This window comes from Dipodomys spectabilis, unplaced genomic scaffold (assembly GCF_019054845.1).
Source record: "Dipodomys spectabilis isolate Male_0828 unplaced genomic scaffold, ASM1905484v1 ptg000118l, whole genome shotgun sequence".
Taxonomy (NCBI): Eukaryota; Metazoa; Chordata; class Mammalia; order Rodentia; family Heteromyidae; genus Dipodomys; species Dipodomys spectabilis.
In genome coordinates, this window is record NW_024870795.1 from 5916385 (window position 1) to 5936379 (window position 19995).

A 19995-nucleotide genomic window follows, 5' to 3' on the forward strand; every position below is an offset into this window, starting at 1 on the left:
CTTCCCAGCCCTGTGAGACTCTTATCTCCAATAAAACCACTCGAAAACCGGAAGTGGCATTGTGGCTCAAGCGGTAGAGCACTTGCCTTGAGCTGAAGAGTGCATGGACAGAGCCCAGGCCCAGAGTTCAAGCCCCACGACCAACAACAACAGAAAATAAGAATTTCCTTGCCCGGGTTGGCTTTGAACCATGGTCCTCAGATCTCAGCCTCCTGAGTAGCTAGGATTACAGGCATGAGCCACCAGCGCCCGGCTTGTGTGTGTGTGTGAGTACTAAGGTTTGTACTCAGGGACTTGTGCTCTAGCTTGGCTCTTTCACTCAAAACTGGCACTCTACCACTTCAGGCCTTTTGCTGATTAATTAGAGATAAAAGCCTCACGTACTTTTCTGCCTGGCTGGCCTTATACCTTGATCCTCAGATCCCAGCCTCCTGCATTGCGAGGATTACAGGTAACAGCTTCTGAGATGTTTTTCTGTATTTTTATTTTTTGTTGGTTGTGGGGCTTGAACTTGGCATGAGTGCTGTCCCTGAGCACTTTTGCTCAAGGCTAGCACTCTACTACTTTGAGCAATAGCTCCACTTCTGGTTTTTGAATGGTTAATTGGAGATAAGAATCTAACAGGGATTTATTTGCCTGAGCTGGTTTTAAACTGCAATCCTCAGATCTCAGCCTCCTGAGTAGCTAGGATTCTAGGAGTGAGCTACTGGTGAGTGGCTGAGATGTTTTTATATACAAAGTAATCCTACAACTGCCCTGTGTGATGTCAGTTTACAGTTGAAGAAATAGGCTGAGGGAGGTAAAAGGCTTGTTTGTTTATATGCCAACTAGGTCCCATGCTTTTCCCATTCCCAGTATATCATATTGCTTGTCCTGTCTAGATGAGAGGATATCAAGGAGTAATTGAATCTAAAGCAAGCAAGGTGTTTGTATGTGTCTGTTGCTTTTTTTTTCGGGGGGGGGGGGGGAACAGTACTTGGCATCCAAGATAAAGAATTTCAACCAATTGCTCATCAAACTACATGTGGCTGTTAATATTTTGGTCAGGTACTGGAATGAATAATTAGTATTTCTCTATTCAGAGGGGAAATCCTTTGTCAACCAAGATGACTTTGTAGGCCTTTTCTGGAAAAAAACAAAATGGAAAACTTTTCATATGTACATTTTGGTAAGCAATATTGCTGATGGGTATTTTTGCTATGGGCCTCTTGAGCTCCCATTTTCTAATCTAGAAAGTGCATTTCTGGGCTGTGTGTGAAGCATTACCTAGGAGTTTGGTTTCCTTGGTTCCTTCCATCTGCTCTCTTGCAATGCAGAGGAGCCTAAGCCTGGTCTCTAGTTTCTAACTGGAGTTACCAAGGGCAAAAGAACTGCTAACCACTGAGCTGTGAGTAATTTGCCTTTGAGAAGTAAATAGAACCTTGCCAGTAGAGAACCCAGGGGTGTGTCCAGTAGTTCTTTTCCCAGGCTCCTCCTTCCCCAACCCACAAATGACCTTAACCTTCTTTCATGGCTGGACAGCAGCCAAGTCTAGCCTAAACAATATACTCACCCTCATTGGCTCTTTTACTGGCAGCTACTGCCACTCCAGAGTGGCTAAGGCCTTCCCACCAGGCGTCTCAGTGGAGCTGAAGGATTTTTTACTACTGGAAGACTGGTTAAGTGTGTCCATAGACTTTGAATCACTAGAGATTGACTCCTCTTGGAAGCAGGGAAAGGTATTTGACCTGGAGCAGATAAACATCCAGTGATCTTTGTCCAGATCAAGAATGGATGCTTTTTTGCTAAATGTTGAAGACCTAAAATTGATGTTGCTTTACATATCAGGAAGGATATAAATGTTACCTATTTTATCTACGATGAAAAGAAGTAATGAAGTGTTGGTAAAGCACAGCTGCTACCATCATGGTATTAGTCTAGCTTACTAACAATTGATAGGATCAGAAGCCATTGTGGCTACTTTTGGCCCACAAGAATATGACCTCGGGGCTCGGAAAGTGGCTCAGTGGTAGAGCGCTTGCCTTGCATGCATGCGGCCTTGGGTTCAATTCCTCAGTACCACATAAGCAGAAAAAAAAAGCCGGAAGTGGCGCTGAGGGACAGGGCCTAGGCCCAGAGTTCAGGCCCAGGACTGGACCAAAAGAAAAAAAAAAAAAAAGAATATGGCCTCGGACCCAACACCCAAGATTAAGGTCACCTACTCCAATCCCTTAGGATAGGAATTGTAGAAAGTTTAGTGTCTGGAAACTAAACCAGTGAGAACACACACACACACACACACACAAGCTGGGCTGTTTGTCCTCTGGGCCTGAAGCCAAGGCCTTCTGATGTGGAAGCAGTCAATTTCAAAGAGGTATGAGTGATCAGACCGTATTGTCCATGAGAATTCCCTAATTCTTCTACCACTTCCCTCTCCCTCTTTTCTGTTCATGGAGTTAAAACAGCCCATCCTTGAGCTGGGAATGTGGTTTAGCGGTAGAGTGCTTGCCTAGCATTCCTGAAGACCTGAGTTCCATTCCTCAGCACCACATAAACAGTCCTGAAGACCTGAGTTCCATTCCTCAGCACCACATAAACAGAAGAAGCCAGAAGTGGTGCTGTAGCTCAAGTGGTAGAGTGCTAGCCTTGAGCAAAAGCAGCTCAGGGACCATGCCCAGGCCAAGTTCAAGGAGAACTGGCAAAAAACAAAACCAAAAACCAGCCAGCCCATCTTTAATGAACACTTTATGCCAAGGACCATAATCCTGTGAGGGCAAAGCCTATCTTGCTCAATAGTACATCCCTATTTTCTATCACTTAGTAGGCATTCTTATATTGTTGAATAAATCAAGTAAGATACGGAATTTAATGGAGAAAAGGATAGGTAGGTGCTATTAAGACCTAATATACGATGGGTGGGGGAAGGGTGGGGGGGCGGGGAGAGAAGAGAAGGAAAGAATTATATCTGGGCATTGTTAAAATAACATGTGGTTATAGAACTAGCCTGGAAGGCTAAAAACCTGAATTCAAATTTCCTCACCACCATCTTCTTGACTTCAGGACCTTTACTTCCCCTTTGTGAGCCTATAAAATAAAAGTATCAGGTTAGATTGACTTTGCCAGATCTTTTTTGTAGGCACACAATGTGCAAGGCACTGAGTTGCTTTGTTTTGTTTGTTTTGTGAAGCTAGGGATCAAACCCTGGGCTCCATCATTGAGTTACATCCCCTGCCTAAGGCACTATTCCAAGTTGAGAATGCTTTTGTGAAGAAAACACCCACTGAATAGGGGAATGGGCTAGCACCAGGTGGCAGTTGTGGCAGAGTAGTCTGTGAAAGTATCATCCCTGTTGAGACTGGCCAAAGGATAGTGATAGTAGTGTTTCAAGTAGAGGAAATAGCTAGAGTACAGCCAGGCAAATTCAAAGAACAGAAATACTGTAATCCTCTTGAATTTTTAAGATTCTAGGAATCTTAATGCTTTCTATTGCTCAAATTAGGGATTTGTAGTATGAAACTGGTTCTTAGTGGTATATGTATTTGCTTTTAGTAGGAGCAACTGTGAGGTGTAGTCTTTCTGGAGCCATGGCTGGCTCCCTTGCTTTCCACATTTCTCTGTTGATGCAGGCACCATTTTAGCTGCAGACTCTAAAAGCATACTGTAGAGAGCAAGAGCAGTCTCTCTCTCACCTCTCACTCAGCCTTGTAGCCCTAGAAACCCCTCCCATCCCATCCTGCCACCTTCCAGTCTGAAGAGCCAGGGTGTGAAGGCTTTGAGAACACAAGATTCAGCTTCCTGGTTTTCCTGTTGGAGCCGGAGCCAGAAAATGAAACAGGAAACAGAGTAGAGGAGGAGGGGGTTGGGTATCAGGGAAGGAAAGGAAGGAGAAATTTCAGGAAAGTAGAGCTACAGCTCTGGACAAAGTTCTACCTCTTGGCCTTTTTAACAAAGATTTTTGAGAGAACTCAGTGTTGACAGAGCTCTGAGAATCCCTATCTCCCACCACTAGCCCGTGTGCATTCCCACAGCCAGGACGGTTGGTTTCTGTTTTGTCTTTGCAAACAGAGCTGCCTGAAGCCTCGTAAGCATCTAGAGATTCAAGTCACAGCCTTGGGCCCAGTCACAAGTGTGGCCCATGCTTCGCCGTCTCTCTCTCAGGTCTCTGGAGCTGAAAACCCGGGGAGACCAGCCCCCCCACACCCTCCACTTCCCCATCCAGCCACTCAAATGGGCCTTGTACTTTATCTACCTTACACACAAGCCAATATGTAGGGGGCAGTTTAGGTTTCAGGGCCTGAATTGAGTTATAAACCATCGAAAGACATAGGTTTCCCCGCCCCAGCCCACCCCCTGGCCGCCCCAGAACTGCTGGGGGCTAGTTTTCTTTGCTGGGAAGAGATAGCAACCATCACTTTGTTTCCACCCACTTTAGGGACTGAAGTGGGAAGATAAACTCCTCCCTCCGCCGGGGCTGTGGCCAGAGGCGAACCCAGACCCTAGCTGCTGGGGGAGCGGGGGGGGGGGGGGGGGGGGGGGGGGGGCGGGGGGGGGGGGAGGGGGGGGGGGGCAGGTAAATGAAACCGCAGGAGGCTTTGGACTCCTGAGAAACAAGAGCTCCCCCCCCTCCACGGAGAACGATTTATGATCTGTTTCCTTTGAGAAGGGTGCAAAGTTGTTCTAACCGTTTCCGTTCCAGGGGTGCCCACCGGCCGCTCCTCCCCGGCAGACGGTTGTGCTAAGTTAACTTCCTTTTTTTTTTTTTTTTCTTTTTGGCTCCACTTCCTACAACAGACACTGCTTGAGTGGCAGGAGCGCGGGGTCCGCGCGGGGGCGGGGCGGGGTCCGCGCGGGGGCGGGGCGGGGTCCGCGCAGGGGGCGGGGCGGTGTCCGCGCGGGAGGGGCGGGCCGGGGTCCGCGCGGGGGCGGTGTCCGCGCGGGAGGGGCGGGGCGGGGCCTCGCAGGGGGCGGGGCGGGGTCCGCGCGGGGGCGGGGTCCGCGCGGGAGGGGCGGGGGCGGGGTCCGCGCGGGAGGGGCGGGGCGGGGTCCGCGCGGGGGCGGGGGGGGTCCGCGCGGGGGCAGGGCGGGGGGGGGGTCCGCGCAGGGGGCGGGGCGGGGTCCGCGCGGGGGCGGGGTCCGCGCGGGGGGGGGGCGGGGCGGGGTCCGCGCGGGAGGGGCGGGCCGGGGTCCGCGCGGGGGGGCGGGGCGGCGCTCCGGTCAGGACAGGGGGACAGGGCGACGCCGGGGGAGGGAGGACCCCCACGTTCCTCACACCCAGCAGGCCGGACGCCCGCTGCTTGCCACAGAAACCCCCCCCCAGACTCCTTCTCGAGTATTCCGAGAATACCCATTGTGTGCCAGGCCTGTGCCGAGCTGAGCGGGCTCCGGCAAGGGCAGGGCTCTGGTTTCCGTGACGGGCCCGCGGGGCAGGGGGGCAGCCGCCCCCCCCCCCCCCCAGTTATGAGCCTCGGCTTTCATGGGGGACTCGAGTGAACGCCCGCCATGGAGCTGGGACCGGAGCACCGACTCCGAGGCGGCAGCCCCGGCGTTCTCTGCAGGCGCGAAAGGCGCCTGGGAGGAGGGCGACGTGCGCGAGGCGAGCTCCTCAGGTGTCACCCCGGCGGAGATGAACTCCTCAGGTGTCACCGAGGCGGGAAGGCACGACACGGAGCGAACAGCGCGCCGGGCCGTCCTCCCCGCCCCCACATTCGCCCGGAGTCAACATGGCCGCCGCGCAGGGAGGCGGAGCGGCTCCGAGTCCGGGCAGGAGCGGGGCGGGGCCGACGTCGTCGGAGCCAGGGCGCAGGCGCTGAGTGCTCGGGACCCGGATGGAGGTGCCGAGGTTCGGGCCCTGTGAGGGGAGCTCGGGAAGGGAGAGCTCGGAGGACAACCCCCTCCTCAAACTCTGGAGTATTGGCGTTGTGGGTAGAGAGGAAAGCTGCCAGACGGAGGTCGAGAGAAATGAGGCGGGGGCGGCGAAGAAGCGCGGAGCCCCGCCCCTCCGCCATAGCGGCCTCCGGCGCCGCCTCTTCCTTTACGGCCTCCCGCCCTCGCCTGCTTCCGGCCCTGTGGCTGGTCCGGCCCCGCCGGCTCCCTCGGGACCGGCCTGTTGGCCGTGGCTCCCTCGGGTTGAGGGTCTGTGATGCCCTGTCCTCGGTAGGGACTGTGCCTGAAGCGAACGGCCCAGCACGGCTTTCGGGGCTCGCTGGGGCCGGCAGGAGGCCGCCTGGTCTCCGGGGTGACCCCTCGAGGCCTTGGGCCCTGCGACCCTGGGCCCGTCGTGGATGTCAGGCTGACTCCGGCGGTCTAGAGCTCCGTCTGAGCAGGCTTTCCCCGAATCTCAGGGCCCGTTACCCCAGGCGTTGCCAGGAGTGCGTGCTCTGTACCATTGGAGGACGTACTGGGCCCAGCGTTTATCCTGGCTGGGGATGAGGTTTCAGAAGCGTCGAATATCTCTTTTAAGTAGTCTTGGGTGTATCAGTTGGCCTCCGTGAGCCTCAGTTTTCACATCCATAAAATGGCGATGGTAATTATACTGGCCTCATAGTGTCTAATGAGATCTCTGGAGCCAGAATATCTCACGGGAAAATAATAAGTGAAGCGAGTTCGTTCCATAAGCGTCTTACAGTTGAGTCTGATTTGGCAAGGGGCTTGTTGAGGAGTGAGGTTGGCAAATAGAGAAATCGGGCTTTTTGTTTTGTTTGCTTTTTCTTGGTTTCCCTGTAAACTAAGTGTGGGCCACAAATCCGTGGACGTTGAGGGCCAGAGCTTGAGTCGATAGAGGAAGAATGCAAGGCTGTTCAAGAGACTGAGGTGGGTTACAAGCTTCTATTCCCGACCTCATTTCTGCATGTGGGAAGGGAAGTCCAGGAAAGGAAAAACAGTGAATTCACCCTAGTCAGAGAACTGTGAAGTTGGGTGTGCGTGTTTCTGAGGTTTCTCTAGATTTAGCGAGTCAGATGTTGGAGATAATGGGTAGATTCATAAAGTCCCACTGCTTCCAGTTTTTCTCAAGCTTGCCTTTAAACTGAATTGTCAAGAGCAAACCCACGTGGGAGTTGAGGGCCCCTCCCTTCCTCCTGGCTTCCTAATGAAGGAATAAGCAGCGGGCGCCCCCTTGTGCCAAGAAAATAGTACTGTCACTTAGTCGACCTTGTTCCCTTTCTGGAGTACTCCCACAAGCTATGGCTTCTGTGACTTGTCACGTTTTTTATGATGGAGGCAGGATACTTGGAGCGGTGATTGTTTATCTAGACGCAGCAAGCTTGTCGTGCAGTTTCCTGTCCCTACCGTTTCCAGTCGTTTAGAACACAGATGAGTCGTAAGGTGCCTGCTTATGTGCTAGGTGTTACATAAAAGTCCCTGCCCTTAAAAGCAACTTAAAAAGCAATAATGATGAGGTCAGCAAAGCACAGAGTACTGAGAGCATAACACAGTCTAGTGAAAAGTCAGAGTTCCTAAGGCCTTGATAGGTTAACATGAAAGAGAAAAGAGAATTCTTCAGCCCTTATTGTTCCTAAAGTCTTTTTTTCTTTTAGGCATAGTCCACCCCAGATCAGTGAGCTGCTTCTAATGCTCTTACCTTCCTTTTTGATTTTCTAGGAGCCACTGCTAACTTTTAACTTAAACAATTGTAAAATAAGCCAGGCGCTGGTGGATCATGCCTGTAATTCTAGCTACTCAGGAGGCTGAGATCTGAGGATCGCAGTTCAAAGCCAGCCCAGACAGGGAAGTCCAGGAGACAATTAACAGCCAGAAAACTGAAAGTGACACTGTGGCTCAAGTGGTAGAACACTAGCCTAGCTGAAGAGCTGAGGGATAGCACCCAGGCCCAGAGCTCAAGCCCCATGACCAAAAAAAGTAAAATAAAAAGCCAGGTACCAGTGGCATACACCTGTAATCTTGACTACTCAGGAGGCTGAGATCTGAAAATTGCAGTTCAAAGTCAGCCCAGGCAGCAAAGTCTGTGAGTCTTATCTTCAGTTAATCACAGTAAATACTGGAAGTGGCACTGTAGTCCAAGTGGAAGAGTGCTAGCCTTGAGTGAAAAAGCACAGGGGCAGCACCCTGGCTCTGAGTCAAGTTCAGGACCAGAAAGAAATAAGTAAATTGTAAAATAGCCAGGTGCTGGTGGCTCATACCCATAATCCTAGCTACTTAGGAGGCTAAGACCTGAGGATCGCTGTTTGAAGCCATCACGTGCAGGAAAGTCCATAAGAATCTGCAATTAATTAACAGACAAGCCAGAAGTGGAGTGGTGGCTCAAGTAGTAGAGCATTAGTCCTGAACAAAAAAAGCTCAGAGGCACCCAGGCCCTGAGTTGAAGCCCCAGGACTGATACCAAGAAAAAAATTGTAAAATAATGCTTTAAAGTGCATTCTTTGCCTCAGAATGGCTTTTAATTGTTCATACTTTGCTGCCACTGAGACAAACAGATGAGAAATAAGTTTTCTCAATCCCTTGTAGTAGGCTCAGCCTTCACCCTACATTTATTTTAGCAAGGGGAGCTGGCTGAAGTCCTGCTGAGTGGCGGTTTTCTTTTCCTTCTCCACTTAATTTAACAGACCAGCTGAACACACATCACAGAGCTAAGCTGGCCTGTGTAGTCATTATGGGCTTCTAGTATGGTTCTATGCCCCACTTTTGGGACTTTGGTTTGGGAGCTAGTTTATTATTCTGGGCAAGAGAGAAAGGGCACGCACCAAATAATAGCAACCACAGTGTAGACTTCTGTAATACTTCACACATTAGTCCGTTTCATCATTGTGACAATTTTGTAAGATAGGCAAAGAGATTAATCCCATTTATACATAGTATGGAAACTCATGACAAAATCGGTACTTGAACCTGTGTCTACAGTTCCTACATAGGAGGAGCACTCATTGTGTTGTTAAAAGTCTTTTTGTTTTGCTTTGTTTTTTTGGTTGGTCCTGGGGCTTAAACTCTGGGCTTGGGTGCTATCCCTCAGCTCTTCAGCTCAAGGCGAGTGCTTTACCACTTGAGCCACAGCGCCACTTCCAGTTTTCTAGTGGTTTATTAGAGATAAGAGTCTCATAGACTTTCCTGCTCGGGCTGGCTTTGAATTGTGATTCTCAGATCTCAGCCTCCTGAGGAATAGCTAGGATTACAGGCATAAGCTACCGGCGCCCAGCTTCTGTTAAAGGTTTTCAGTGAGATTAGTTTTCCTCCTTCATGCTTGGCTATGTGAAACTTGTCCTACAAGAATACAGTGCTTCAGAGTGACACCCAGTGGTCCCATGTGTCAAGACATTCTTCTGGTTGGGAAGCAAGGGGTTACTTTTGCCATAGAATGCTGAGGGGGAAGGGGTCTCCTTTGAAGAATGCTTTTAGTAATTTACTTTTGATCCATGTGTGGCATGTTCTTCCTTAGGTTTTGGACTTAGAAGCCTGAGGAAGCACTGTCCTGGTAGCAACACACTTGAATTCCTATTGGTGGGAGAATGTGGCCCTTGAAGCCATCCCGGAAAGAAGTTTTGCGGTTTGCCGTCAGCTGCCGTGTTCTGACTCTGATACTGCAGGTCAGTGTCTCATCCTTTGTTCTGAACATGCAGTTGTTACCTGCCTGGGCCAGGCAGGAAGACTAATTCACATTTCTCACAGTGCCCTTCCATGTGGTTATAACCTTAGCGACATAAGCTTTATAGCCAAATCATGGGTAGGAATCTTAGTATTATTTCCTCGTTTTACACGTGAAGTTGCACAAGCCAGAAAGGTTAAATGGATTTCCCCAAAGCTACATAGCAAGCTAAAGAAAGGTCAGAGTTAGCTAGATCCCAGTTTTCCTTTCTGAACTAGTGGTCAGAATTGTCTGATGTTCTGGGTATGGTGGCTCACACCTGTAATCCTAGCTAAGCAGGAAGCTGAGATCTGAGGATCACTGTTCAAAGCCAGCCCGGGCAGGAAAGTCCATGAGACTCTTATCTCCAATAAACCACCAGAAAACTGGAAGTGTTCCTGTGGCTCAAGTGGTTGAGTACTAGCCTTGAGCTGAAGAGCTGAGGAACAGCACCCAGGCCAAGAGTTCAAGCCCAGGACCACCGAAAAAAAAAAGAAAAGAATTGTCTGATGTATTTCCAACTCAGAGATGCTTTCAGGAGGGCTGGGAAGGTGGCTCAGTGGTAGAGTGCTTGCCTTGCATGCATGAGGCCCTGGGTTCGATTCCTCAGCACCACATAAGCCGAAAAAGCCAGAAGTAGTGCTGTGGCTCAAGTGGTAGAGTGCTAGCCTTGAGCAAAAGTAGCTCAGAGACAGTGCCCAGGCTCAGAGTTCAGGCCCAACGACCGACCAAAAAATAAATAAGTGTCTTCAACCTGGAGCCCTGGATTATCTGTGACTATCACTCCAGTCTCATTCGGTTTTACTCACTCAGAAGTGGCCTGATAAGGAAACTAACCAAAAAACAGAGCTTTTAATGTGGAGCTGGGAAGCCAGGCGCTGGTGGCTCATGCCTGTAATCTTAGCTACTCAGGAGGCTGAGCTCTGAGGATCTCAGCCCGGGCAGGAAAGTCTGTGAGACTCTTTATTTCCAATAAACTACCAGAAAACTGGAAGTGGTGCTGTGACTCAAGTGGTAGAGCGCTCGACTTGAGCTGAATAGCTGAGGGACAGTGCCCAGGCCCAGAGTTCAAGCCCCACGACAACAACAACAATAACAACAAAAATATGGAGCTAGGCTGGCCTGGTACAATGGAACATCTGTAATCCCAGCTACTTAGGAAGTGAAGGTCAAGAAGACCATAATTTGAAGCCAGCGCTAACAACAAGTTAAGAAGACTCCTCCTCAGGGCTGGGAAGGTGGCTCAGTGGTAGAGTGCTTGCCTTGCATGCCTGAGGCCAGTGGTAGAGCGCTTGCCTTGCATGCCTGAGGCCCTGGGTTCGATTCCTTAGCACCACATAAGCAAAAAGAAAAAAGCCAGAAGTGGAACTGTGGCTCAAGTGGTATAGCGCTAGCCTTGAGCTGAAGAGCTGAGGGACAGCGCCCAGGCCCAGAGTTCAGACCCCATGACCGGATCCAAAAAAAAAAAGAATTTTTGAATTGTCCTAGGTAGAGTGTGTTTTTCTTCTTCTTTTTCTTTTTTGTTTTTTGTTTTGGTTAATCATGGGGCTTGAACTCTGGGCCTGGGTACTGTTCCTCAGCTTTTCAGCTCAAGGCTAGTGCTTACCACTTGAGCCACAGTGCTACTTCTGGTTTTCTGGTGGTTAATTGGAGATAAGAGTCTCATGGACTTTCCTGCCTGGGTTGGCTTTGAACCGTGATCCTCAGATCTCAGCCTCCTGAGTGGCTAGGATTACAGGCATAAGCCACAGGCGCCCAGCTTCTTTTTCTTTTTTTTTTTTCCTTTGGCCAGATCTGGGACTTGAACTCAGGGCCTAGGCACTGTCCCTGAGCTTCTTTAGCTCAAGGTTAGCACTCTACCACTTGAGCCACAGCGTCACTTCTAGCTTTTTCTGTTTATGTGGTACTGAGGAATCATATCCAGGGCTTCATGCACACTAGGCAAGCACTCTACCACTGAGCCACATTCCCAGTCCCCATGTTTTTCTTAAGTGACTGGCAATACAATGAGGCACTAAAACATTTAACATGAATCAATAAGTGCTGTCTCATTGTCTCTCCTTCCTCACTACTCCCAGCCTTAAAGCTCATGTCATTAGGTTTTTTGTTTGTTTATTTGTTTTGTTGGTCAGGCTTGAACTCTGGGCCTGAGCGCTGTCCCTTAGCTCTTCAGCTCAAGGCTAGCGCTCTACCACTTGAGCTACAGTACCTCTTCCGGTTTTCTGGTGGTTTATTGAAGATAAGAGTTTCACGGACTTTCCTGCCCAGGCTGGCTTTGAACCGCGATCCTCAGATCTCAGCCTCCTCAGCTAGGATTACAGGTGTGAGCCACCAGCACCCGGCATGTCATCAGGTTTTATACCACATCACCCTTCATTGTTTCTGTCATCTCCATCAGTTTAAGTTATTCCTTGCAGTTTCCGTGGCACACTCTTTCGGCACTACTTGTGATCATGTCTTTGTAATTTCAATATTAATATACAGATGGGCTGTAATCCTATCTAACTCAGGAGGCTGAGATCTAAGGATTTTGGTTTGAAGCCAACCAGCATTGGGCAGGAAAGTCCATGAGACTCTTATTTCCAATTAGCCACTAAAAAACCAGAAGTGGAGGTGTGGTTTAGGTGTAGAGCACCAGGCTTGAGTGATAAAGCTAAGGGACAGCACCTAGACCCTAGGTTCAAGCCTTAGGATCAGCACACACGCAAAAAGTTACATCTATAGCCTGATCACTTCTTTCTTTAATGATCTTTGTCTCACCGCTCTCACAGTAATACCAGTACCTCCACCTCCCACCCAATAATAGAAATATTAAGCATTCTAGTCTCTGCTCACTATTTTCTGTCTTTGCAGGATACTGGTATTACCCCAGCTCTAAAAATTCTCCACCTACTCAGGATATTTTTTTTTTTGTAAATGTAATGCATCTTGAACTCTGGGCCTAGGCACTGTCCCTGAGCCCTTTTGCTGAAGGCTAATGCTCTACCTCTTGAGCCATAGCTCTATTCCAGCTTTTTGTGATTAACTAGAGATTAGTCTCATAGCCTTTCCTGCCCAGGCTGGCTTTGAACCACATTCCTCAGATTTTTTTTTTTTTTTTTTATCGGTCGTGGGGCTTGAACTCTGGGCCTGGGCGCTGCCCCTCAGCTCTTCAGCTCAAGGCGAGCGCTCTACCACTTGAGCTACAGCGCCACTTCCGGTTTTCTGGTGGTTTATTGGAGATAGGAGTCTCACGGTCTATCCTGTCCAGGCTGGCTTTGAACCGCGATCCTCAGATCTCAGCCTCCTGAGTAGCTAGGATTCCAACAGCACTTGGCTCTGCTCAGGATTTGTAATCCATTGATCCTACCAGTTTCACTGTTGCTCATCTGCTCTATGGCTTCAATAGCCTTTCTTACCTAGTTAAGATTCCATCATCAATCATGGTAATCATTCCCATGCACGCCCAACATTGGTTAAATTTAGCTGTCTTCTTCATCCATTCCTGCAGCTACCCAGAAAAAACTGGTGAATTCTACTAACTACTCTGCTGTGAGTCACTAGTGCTACATAGAAATCTTGGTGTGTTTCTGTAGCCTGTGCATTCTCCTATGCACTCTCCCATTCTCACAAACTTTTCTTCACATCAGAATCACCTAAGAGGGCTGGGAAGGTGGCTCAGTGGTAGAGTGCTTGCCTTGTATGCATGAGGCCCTGGGTTCGATTCCTCAGCACCACATAAGCAAAAAGAAAAAAGCCAGAAGTGGCGCTGTGGCTCAAGTGATAGAGGGCTAGCCTTGAGCTGAAGAGCTGAGGGACAGCGCCCAGGCCCAGAGTTCAGGCCCCATGACCGGACCGAAAAAATTAAAAAAAAAAAAAAAAAAAAGAATCACCTAAGAGTCTTTAAAAAAGTTAAATTCAGGGCTAAAAATGTAGCTCAACAGTAGTGTGTGCTTGGTATGCATGAGGCCTGTCACCAAAATAAATGAAACTAGGCACTACCCCCAAAAAGCTGGAAGTGGATATGTGGCTCAAGTGAAAGGGCACTAGCCTTGAACAAAAGAAGCTCAAGGATAGCTCCCAGGCCCTGAGTTCAAGCTATAGGACTGGCACAAACTAAATAAATTGAAACCCAAAGGCCAGCTTTGGTGACTCATACCTGTAATCCTCACATTTCAGGTGGCCATTTCCACATCCATCACCTTCATTACAGAATAGGGGTGAACTGTCCCTTAAGGCTAGCTCCTCTACTTGTCTAGCAGATTTCATCATCTGTTCCCTGCCCCGCCATTCTTTCCTTTCTCCTACATACTCACTGGTTTCCTTCTCACTAGACTATTCCAAGTAACATACAAACATTTATTGCCCACCTTAAGTAAATTCTGTCAGCAAACACTGGTGGCTCACACCTATAGTCTTAGCTACTCAGGAGTCTGAGACCTAAAGATCACGATTCAAAGCCAGCCTGGTCAGGAGAGTGTGTGAGACTCATCTCCAACTAACCACCAGAAAACCAGAAGTGGAAATATGGTTCAAAGTGGTAGAACAGTAGCCCTGTGCAGAAAAGCTCAGGGACAGCTTCCAGGCCCTGCATTCAAGCCCCGCAACTGACCAAAAAAATTAAAAAGTAAAGAAAAATTATCCTTATCCCACATTATGTTAGACGTTCTACCCCACTTCTCTGTCTTTTTTTTTTTTTTGGTGGAGGGATCCAGTCGTGGGGCCTGGGCTTGGGCGCTGTCACTCAGCTCTTCAGCTCAAGGTTAGGCGCCCTGCCACTTGAGCCACAGCGCCACTTCCGGGTTTTTCTTTTTTGCTTATGTGGTGCTGAGGAGTCGAACCCAGGGCCTCATGCATGCAAGGCAAGCGCTCTACCACTGAGCCACCTTCCCAACCCCTACCCCACTTCTCTGTTCCCCTTTGTAGTAGAATTCAAAATCAATGTTTGAAGATTTAGAATATAGCTCAGTAGTAGAGCAGGCACCTAATATGCTGAAAGCCCTAAGTTTGAACTTCAGCATTGAATATCTATATATATCATCTGTGTGAACTATCTTCAATTTTCCTTTTCCCATTCTCTGTTGAACCTAGTCTGAGAGGTTAATCTCCTCCAGACTACAGTGAAACAAGTCTAGTCAAAATCACCAGTGGCCGTCACATTGAATCATGTGGTTAGTTTTCAGTCCCATCTCACTTGGTCTGTCAGTAGCATTTAACAGAGTTGGTCACTCTCATTCTTCATCTGGTTCTAAGACACTGTGCTCTCATGGGTTTTCCCCTTCTTTATCTTCATTCTAGATCCTCACCTTTTCAGCCTCTGAAGGCTGAGTATCCAGGGCTCCATCCTGGGGACTCTTTCCTCTGCCTGCTCTTCCCTCTTCAACAATCTCTTCAGTCTCACACCTTCAGATCCTGTGCTTACCCTTCCATCTCCAGCTTTGTCTCCAGCCAGTTTTCTTTTCTAACTTGCAGACTCATGCGTCTCACACCTGGATTTGTAATCTAGTGATTATACTCATTTCACTGACACTACAGTGTCCATCTCAGATTTAAAAACTAGTCCAAGGGCTGGGAAGGTGGCTCAGTGGTAGAGCGCTTGCCTTGCATGCCTGAGGCCCTGGGTTCGATTCCTCAGCACCACATAAGCAAAAAGAAAAAAGCTGGAAGTGGCGCTGTGGCTCAAGTGGTAGAGCGCTAGCCTTGAGCTGAAGAGCTGAGGGACAGTGCCCAGGCCCAGAGATCAGGCCCCACTACCGGACCCAAAATAAATAAATAAATAAATAAATAAAAACTAGTCCAAAAGTCGGGGCTGGGAAGGTGGCTCAGTGGTAGAGCGCTTGCTTTGCATGCTTGAAGCCCTGGGTTCGATTCCTTAGCACCACATAAGCAAGAAGAAAAAAGCCAGAAGTGGCGTTGTAGCTCAAGTGGTAGAGCGCTAACCTTGAGCTGAAGAGCTGAGGGACAGCGCCCAGGCCCAGAGTTCAGGCCCCACGACCGACAAAAAAAAAAAACTAGTCCAAAAGTAAGCTTCAGATACTATCCCAACACAGCTGTTTTTTGTTTCTTGTTTTTGTTTTTGTCAGTCATGAGACTTGAACTCTGCGCCTGGGTGCTGTTCCTCAGCTCTTCAGCTCAAGGCTAGCGCTCTACCACTTGAGCACAGCACCACTTCCAGTTTTCTGGTAGTTAATTGGAGATAAGAGTCTCATGGACTTTCATGTCTGAACTGGCTTTGAACTACAATCCTCAGATTTTAGCCTCCTGATTAGTTAGGATGACAGGTGTGAGCTACATGCTCCTGACAGCTGTTCTTCTTTTATGACATGGTAATTTTCTTTCAGTTACTGAGCCAAAATCCTGCTTTTTCTTTACTCCACAGGCCCTCTTCAATGCCATCATCCCAGATCACCAAGCAGAAGCCTTTTCTCCTCCCCGCCTGGCACCCTCGGGTTCTATGGACCAGCTTGTGGAAGGGCTTCTGGGTGGCCTCTCTCGCTGGGACGCAGAACACTTCCTGTTCATTGCCGAGCATGGCTACCTCTATGAGCACAACTTTGCCTTCTTCCCTGGCTTCCCTTTGGCCCTTCTGGTGGGATCTGAATTGTTGAGGCCATTGAGGGGCCTACTGAGCCAGCGGAGTTGCCTGTTGATTGCAGTAGCCTTGCTCAACTCCTTGTTCTCTGTGCTGGCTGCAGTCACCCTTCACGACCTGGGCTGTCTGGTTTTGCACTGTCCTCACCAAGCTTTTTATGCAGCACTGCTCTTCTGCCTTAGCCCCGCCAATGTTTTTCTGACAGCTGGCTATTCAGAAGCTTTATTTGCCTTCCTCACTTTCAGTGCCATGGGGCAGCTGGAGAGGGGCCGAGGCTGGACTAGTGGTCTCCTCTTTGCTCTTGCTACTGGAGTACGCTCCAATGGGCTGGTCAGCGTTGGCTTTCTTCTATATTCTCAGTGCCGAGCCTTTGTTTCTTCTTTCCTGGTGTTAAGCCTGGTGAGACAGTCCTTTAAGCTGATGGCTTCTCTGTGCCTGTCTGTGCTCACAATTAGCCTTCCCTTTGCCCTCTTTCAGTATTATGCCTATACCCAGTTCTGTCTGCCAGGCTCTCCTCACTCCATTCCTGAACCCTTGGTGCAATTAGCTATGGACAAGGGCTACCGGATTGCAGAGGGAAATCTGCCGCCGTGGTGCTCCTGGGACCTTCCTCTCATATACAGCTACATCCAGGATGTCTACTGGAATGTTGGCTTTCTGAGATACTATGAGCTCAGACAGGTGCCTAATTTTTTACTGGCTGCACCTATGGCTATACTGGTAGCCTTGGCAACCTGGACATACGTGACCACCCATCCTTGGCTCTGCCTTACACTTGGGCTACAAAGGAGCAGGGACAGTAAGCCCCATCCTGGCTTCCTCAGTCCAGGGGTGTTTGTGTACCTGGTCCATGCTGCAGCGCTGCTGCTCTTTGGAGGACTGTGCATGCATGTTCAGGTGAGGTGGGTTCCCACTGGGATAAGGATGGGAATACAGATAACCCCAAGGGCAGGGAAGACAGCTAACGTCTCCCATTTGAGTGACCTGTACTTAATTTGATCATTCAACTCTGAAATTTTTCTTTGTGCCAAATCCTGGGTCAGAACTCTGAGGATGAAGCACAAATAACAAAATTACTGCCTTGGTTGAGCTTTGTGGTATAAGCAGGGAAATATACATTGAACAGATATAACTATAATACAGTGGGATAGAAGGCTAGCTGATCTGAGATTAATTAAAAAAAAAAAAAAAAAGACGTTGGGTGCCAGTGGCTCATGCCTGTAATTCTCACTAAGCAGGAGGCTGAGACCTGAAGATCTAATTCAAAGCCAGTCTGGCCAGGAACGTCCATGAGACTCTAAGGAATTACCAGAAAAGCCAGAAATGGAGCTGTGGCTCAAGTGGTAGAACACTAGGCTCTAGAGCACAAGCTCCAGGATTGGCACACAAAAAAAGCCAAACTGGAGGAATGGCCCAAGTAGAATGCTAACTGAGCAAGAAGGTCTAGGATGAGCATGAGTCCAGGAGTTCAAGACTTGGTACCAGTATACCTCCCTTCCCTAAATGATCGAAGCAAAAAGGGCTTGAGGCATGGCTCAGCACCTGTCTAACAAGCATGAAACCTTAAGTACAAACCCCAACACTACCACCACTCAAAAAATGAAGAACTTGGGCTGGGAAGGTGGCTCAGTAGTAGAGCGCTTGCCTTGCGTGCCTGAGTCCCTGAGTTCGATTCCTCAGCACCACATAAGCAAAAAGAAAAAAGCCAGAAGTGGCACTGAGCTGAAGAGCTGAGGGACAGCGCCCAGGCCCAGAGTTCAGGCCCCACAACCGGACCCAAAAAAAAATAAAAATTAAGAACTTTATAAAAAGCAGAGAAGGGGAGGCTTAGACTATGGCTTAGTGGTAGAGTGCTTGCCTAGTATGCATGAGGCCCTGAGTTCAATTCCTTAGTACCATATAAACAGAAAAAAACCAAGAGTGGTGTTGTGGCTCAAGTGGCAGACTGCTAGGCTTGAGCAAAAAGAAGCTCAGGGGCAGTGCCCCAGGGAGTAAAGCCAGGACTGGCAAAAAAAAAGAAGGAACATTCTAGGTACATGGGTGGACATATGTAGAGACATGAAGAAAGGACATGAAAGGATCTGATTGGATTGAAGTGAAGGAACAGGCACCGGGGACAGCTAGAGACCTTCCATCATACACAGATCAGATCTACCCAAGTTGGCTTCTTGAAGTACTCTGAAGAAGACAGGTGTTATTTTGAGAGAAGCTCCTTGTCCAGTGCTGAAGAGAGTCCAAAGAATTAGGAGGAGTTTTACCTTACATTGTTGTTGTTTTTAATCTTGGCCATTATATCCCAGTTTCAACATCCCCCGAGGAAGGTTCCCCCTCCCCTCACCCCCCTTTGGTCTGAGATAGGGACTAGAACTTGGTACTTGACATGTTTGCTCATTGGCTAGTGTTCTCCCAATTGGGACATACCTCTAACCCTGCGAAGGAAGTTTTTTGACTCCAGGCTAAGCAATATTTTCCTGTTGGAGGCATGCATTGGTGGTTTGTGAAGTTAACAGTTGTGTTCATGAGAGGCACTTGGGAAATAGGAAGTAGCGTTCAGTGCAGAGTATCAACCAAGCACGGTTTCCAGGGTGATGAGGTTGGCCATTTGGAGGCTTGTCAACTTGGCTGTTAACTTCTGTACTAGGAAAAAGATTGAACTAGCAGATCTGTTGCCCCTTTCCCTCTGCTGGGTCACTCCTGTACCATAAAGGAGCCTCCTTAGAGTTATAGTTCACTGGCTCTGGGCTAAAGTTAGACCCCAAAGTTTGTAGTATTGATTGGCCCATTATTGTGCTGATTAGCCTGAGACTATTATCACACACATCTATTTCTAGTCATGGAGCCATGAACCAACCAGCAACAAAAAGGTTGATAGGCTGGTCCAGCTCGATACTCCAATAAATATGTGGGTTTTTCCCTTTTTATGATTTCTAGGTTCTCACCAGATTTTTAAGCTCCTCCACTCCTATTGTGTACTGGTTTGCAGCTCACTTGCTTCAGGATCAAGAGCCATTATTGAGATCCCTAGAGACAGCATCTTCAAAGCCCTGTTCAGAAGACTCTTCACCAGGACAAAGGGTCCCTAGAAATTCTATCATGGTACTCTTATACAACTGGAAAACCTGTTCTCCAGTTACACAATACATTTTAGGCTACTTCCTAACGTACTGGCTCCTGGGACTGCTCCTCCACTGCAACTTCCTGCCTTGGACATGACCTGGAATCCCAAGGGACAAGCTGGAAGCCAAGTTAACTCAGGGTTTAAAAGTGAAGACACAGCTGGGCACCAGTGGCTCCTGCCTGTAATCCTAACTACTCAGGAGGCTGAGATCTGAGGATCGTAGTTCAAAGCCAGCCCACAGGAAAGTCCATGAGACTCTTATCTCCAATTAACCACCAGAAAACCCACAAGTGGCGCTGTGGTTCAAGTGGTAGAGCACTCTCCTTGAGCTGAAAAGCTGAGGAACAGTACCCAGGTCCAGAGTTCCAAGCCCCGCGACCAAAAAAAAAAAAAGGTGAAGACACACTGAGAGTGTGGCTTAGTGGTACAGTGCTTGCCTAGCATGCATGAAGCCCTGGGGTTGATTCCTCAGTACCATATAAACAGAAAAAGCCAGAAGTAATGCCATGGCTCAAGTGGTAGAGTGCTAGTCTTGAGCAAAAAGAAGCTGGGGACTGGGACAGTGCCCAGTCCCTGAGTTCAAGCCTCAGGACTGGGGAAAAAAAAAAACTTTTATCTGGTGATAATACAAGATGTTGTAGGCTTGGACCATATGGTAGCAGTAGGAAAATGGGACCATTGTCTCTAAATGGGACAATGTTTCTGAAGATTTTTTTTTACAGCAATTAAACAATTCTTAGTTAAATTTGCATT

At 48.7% G+C, this 19995-nt stretch overlaps 1 protein-coding gene across 7 annotated transcripts; it reads left to right on the forward strand.

Moving 5' to 3' along the window:
• Positions 1 to 5747: 5747 nt before the first annotated feature.
• Positions 5748 to 19466, forward strand: Pigv (phosphatidylinositol glycan anchor biosynthesis class V). Of its 7 annotated transcripts, none has more exons than XM_042688755.1 (5): positions 5806 to 6132; positions 6709 to 6789; positions 9368 to 9515; positions 15912 to 17021; positions 19056 to 19466. In XM_042688755.1, the coding sequence occupies exons 3-5, from the start codon at positions 9438 to 9440 to the stop codon at positions 19335 to 19337; spliced, it is 1470 nt and encodes a 489-aa protein (XP_042544689.1). In that variant the 5' UTR covers positions 5806 to 6132; positions 6709 to 6789; positions 9368 to 9437; the 3' UTR covers positions 19338 to 19466. The 7 variants fall into 7 exon arrangements, with proteins under 7 accessions (XP_042544693.1, XP_042544695.1, XP_042544689.1 ...); XM_042688758.1 differs by having other exon boundaries at positions 9381 to 9515; XM_042688759.1 differs by lacking the exon at positions 6709 to 6789 and having other exon boundaries at positions 5748 to 5818.
• Positions 19467 to 19995: the final 529 nt, after the last annotated feature.

Coding starts and splice junctions, on each gene's coding strand:
- Pigv (XM_042688759.1), top strand. CDS start 9,438: ATGTGGCCCTTGAAGCCATCCCGGAAAGAAGTTTTGCGGTTTGCCGTC. Junction 9,516..15,911: donor TTCTGACTCTGATACTGCAG/GTCAGTGTCTCA, acceptor TTTACTCCACAG/GCCCTCTTCAATGCCATCAT. Junction 17,022..19,055: donor GACTGTGCATGCATGTTCAG/GTGAGGTGGGTT, acceptor TATGATTTCTAG/GTTCTCACCAGATTTTTAAG.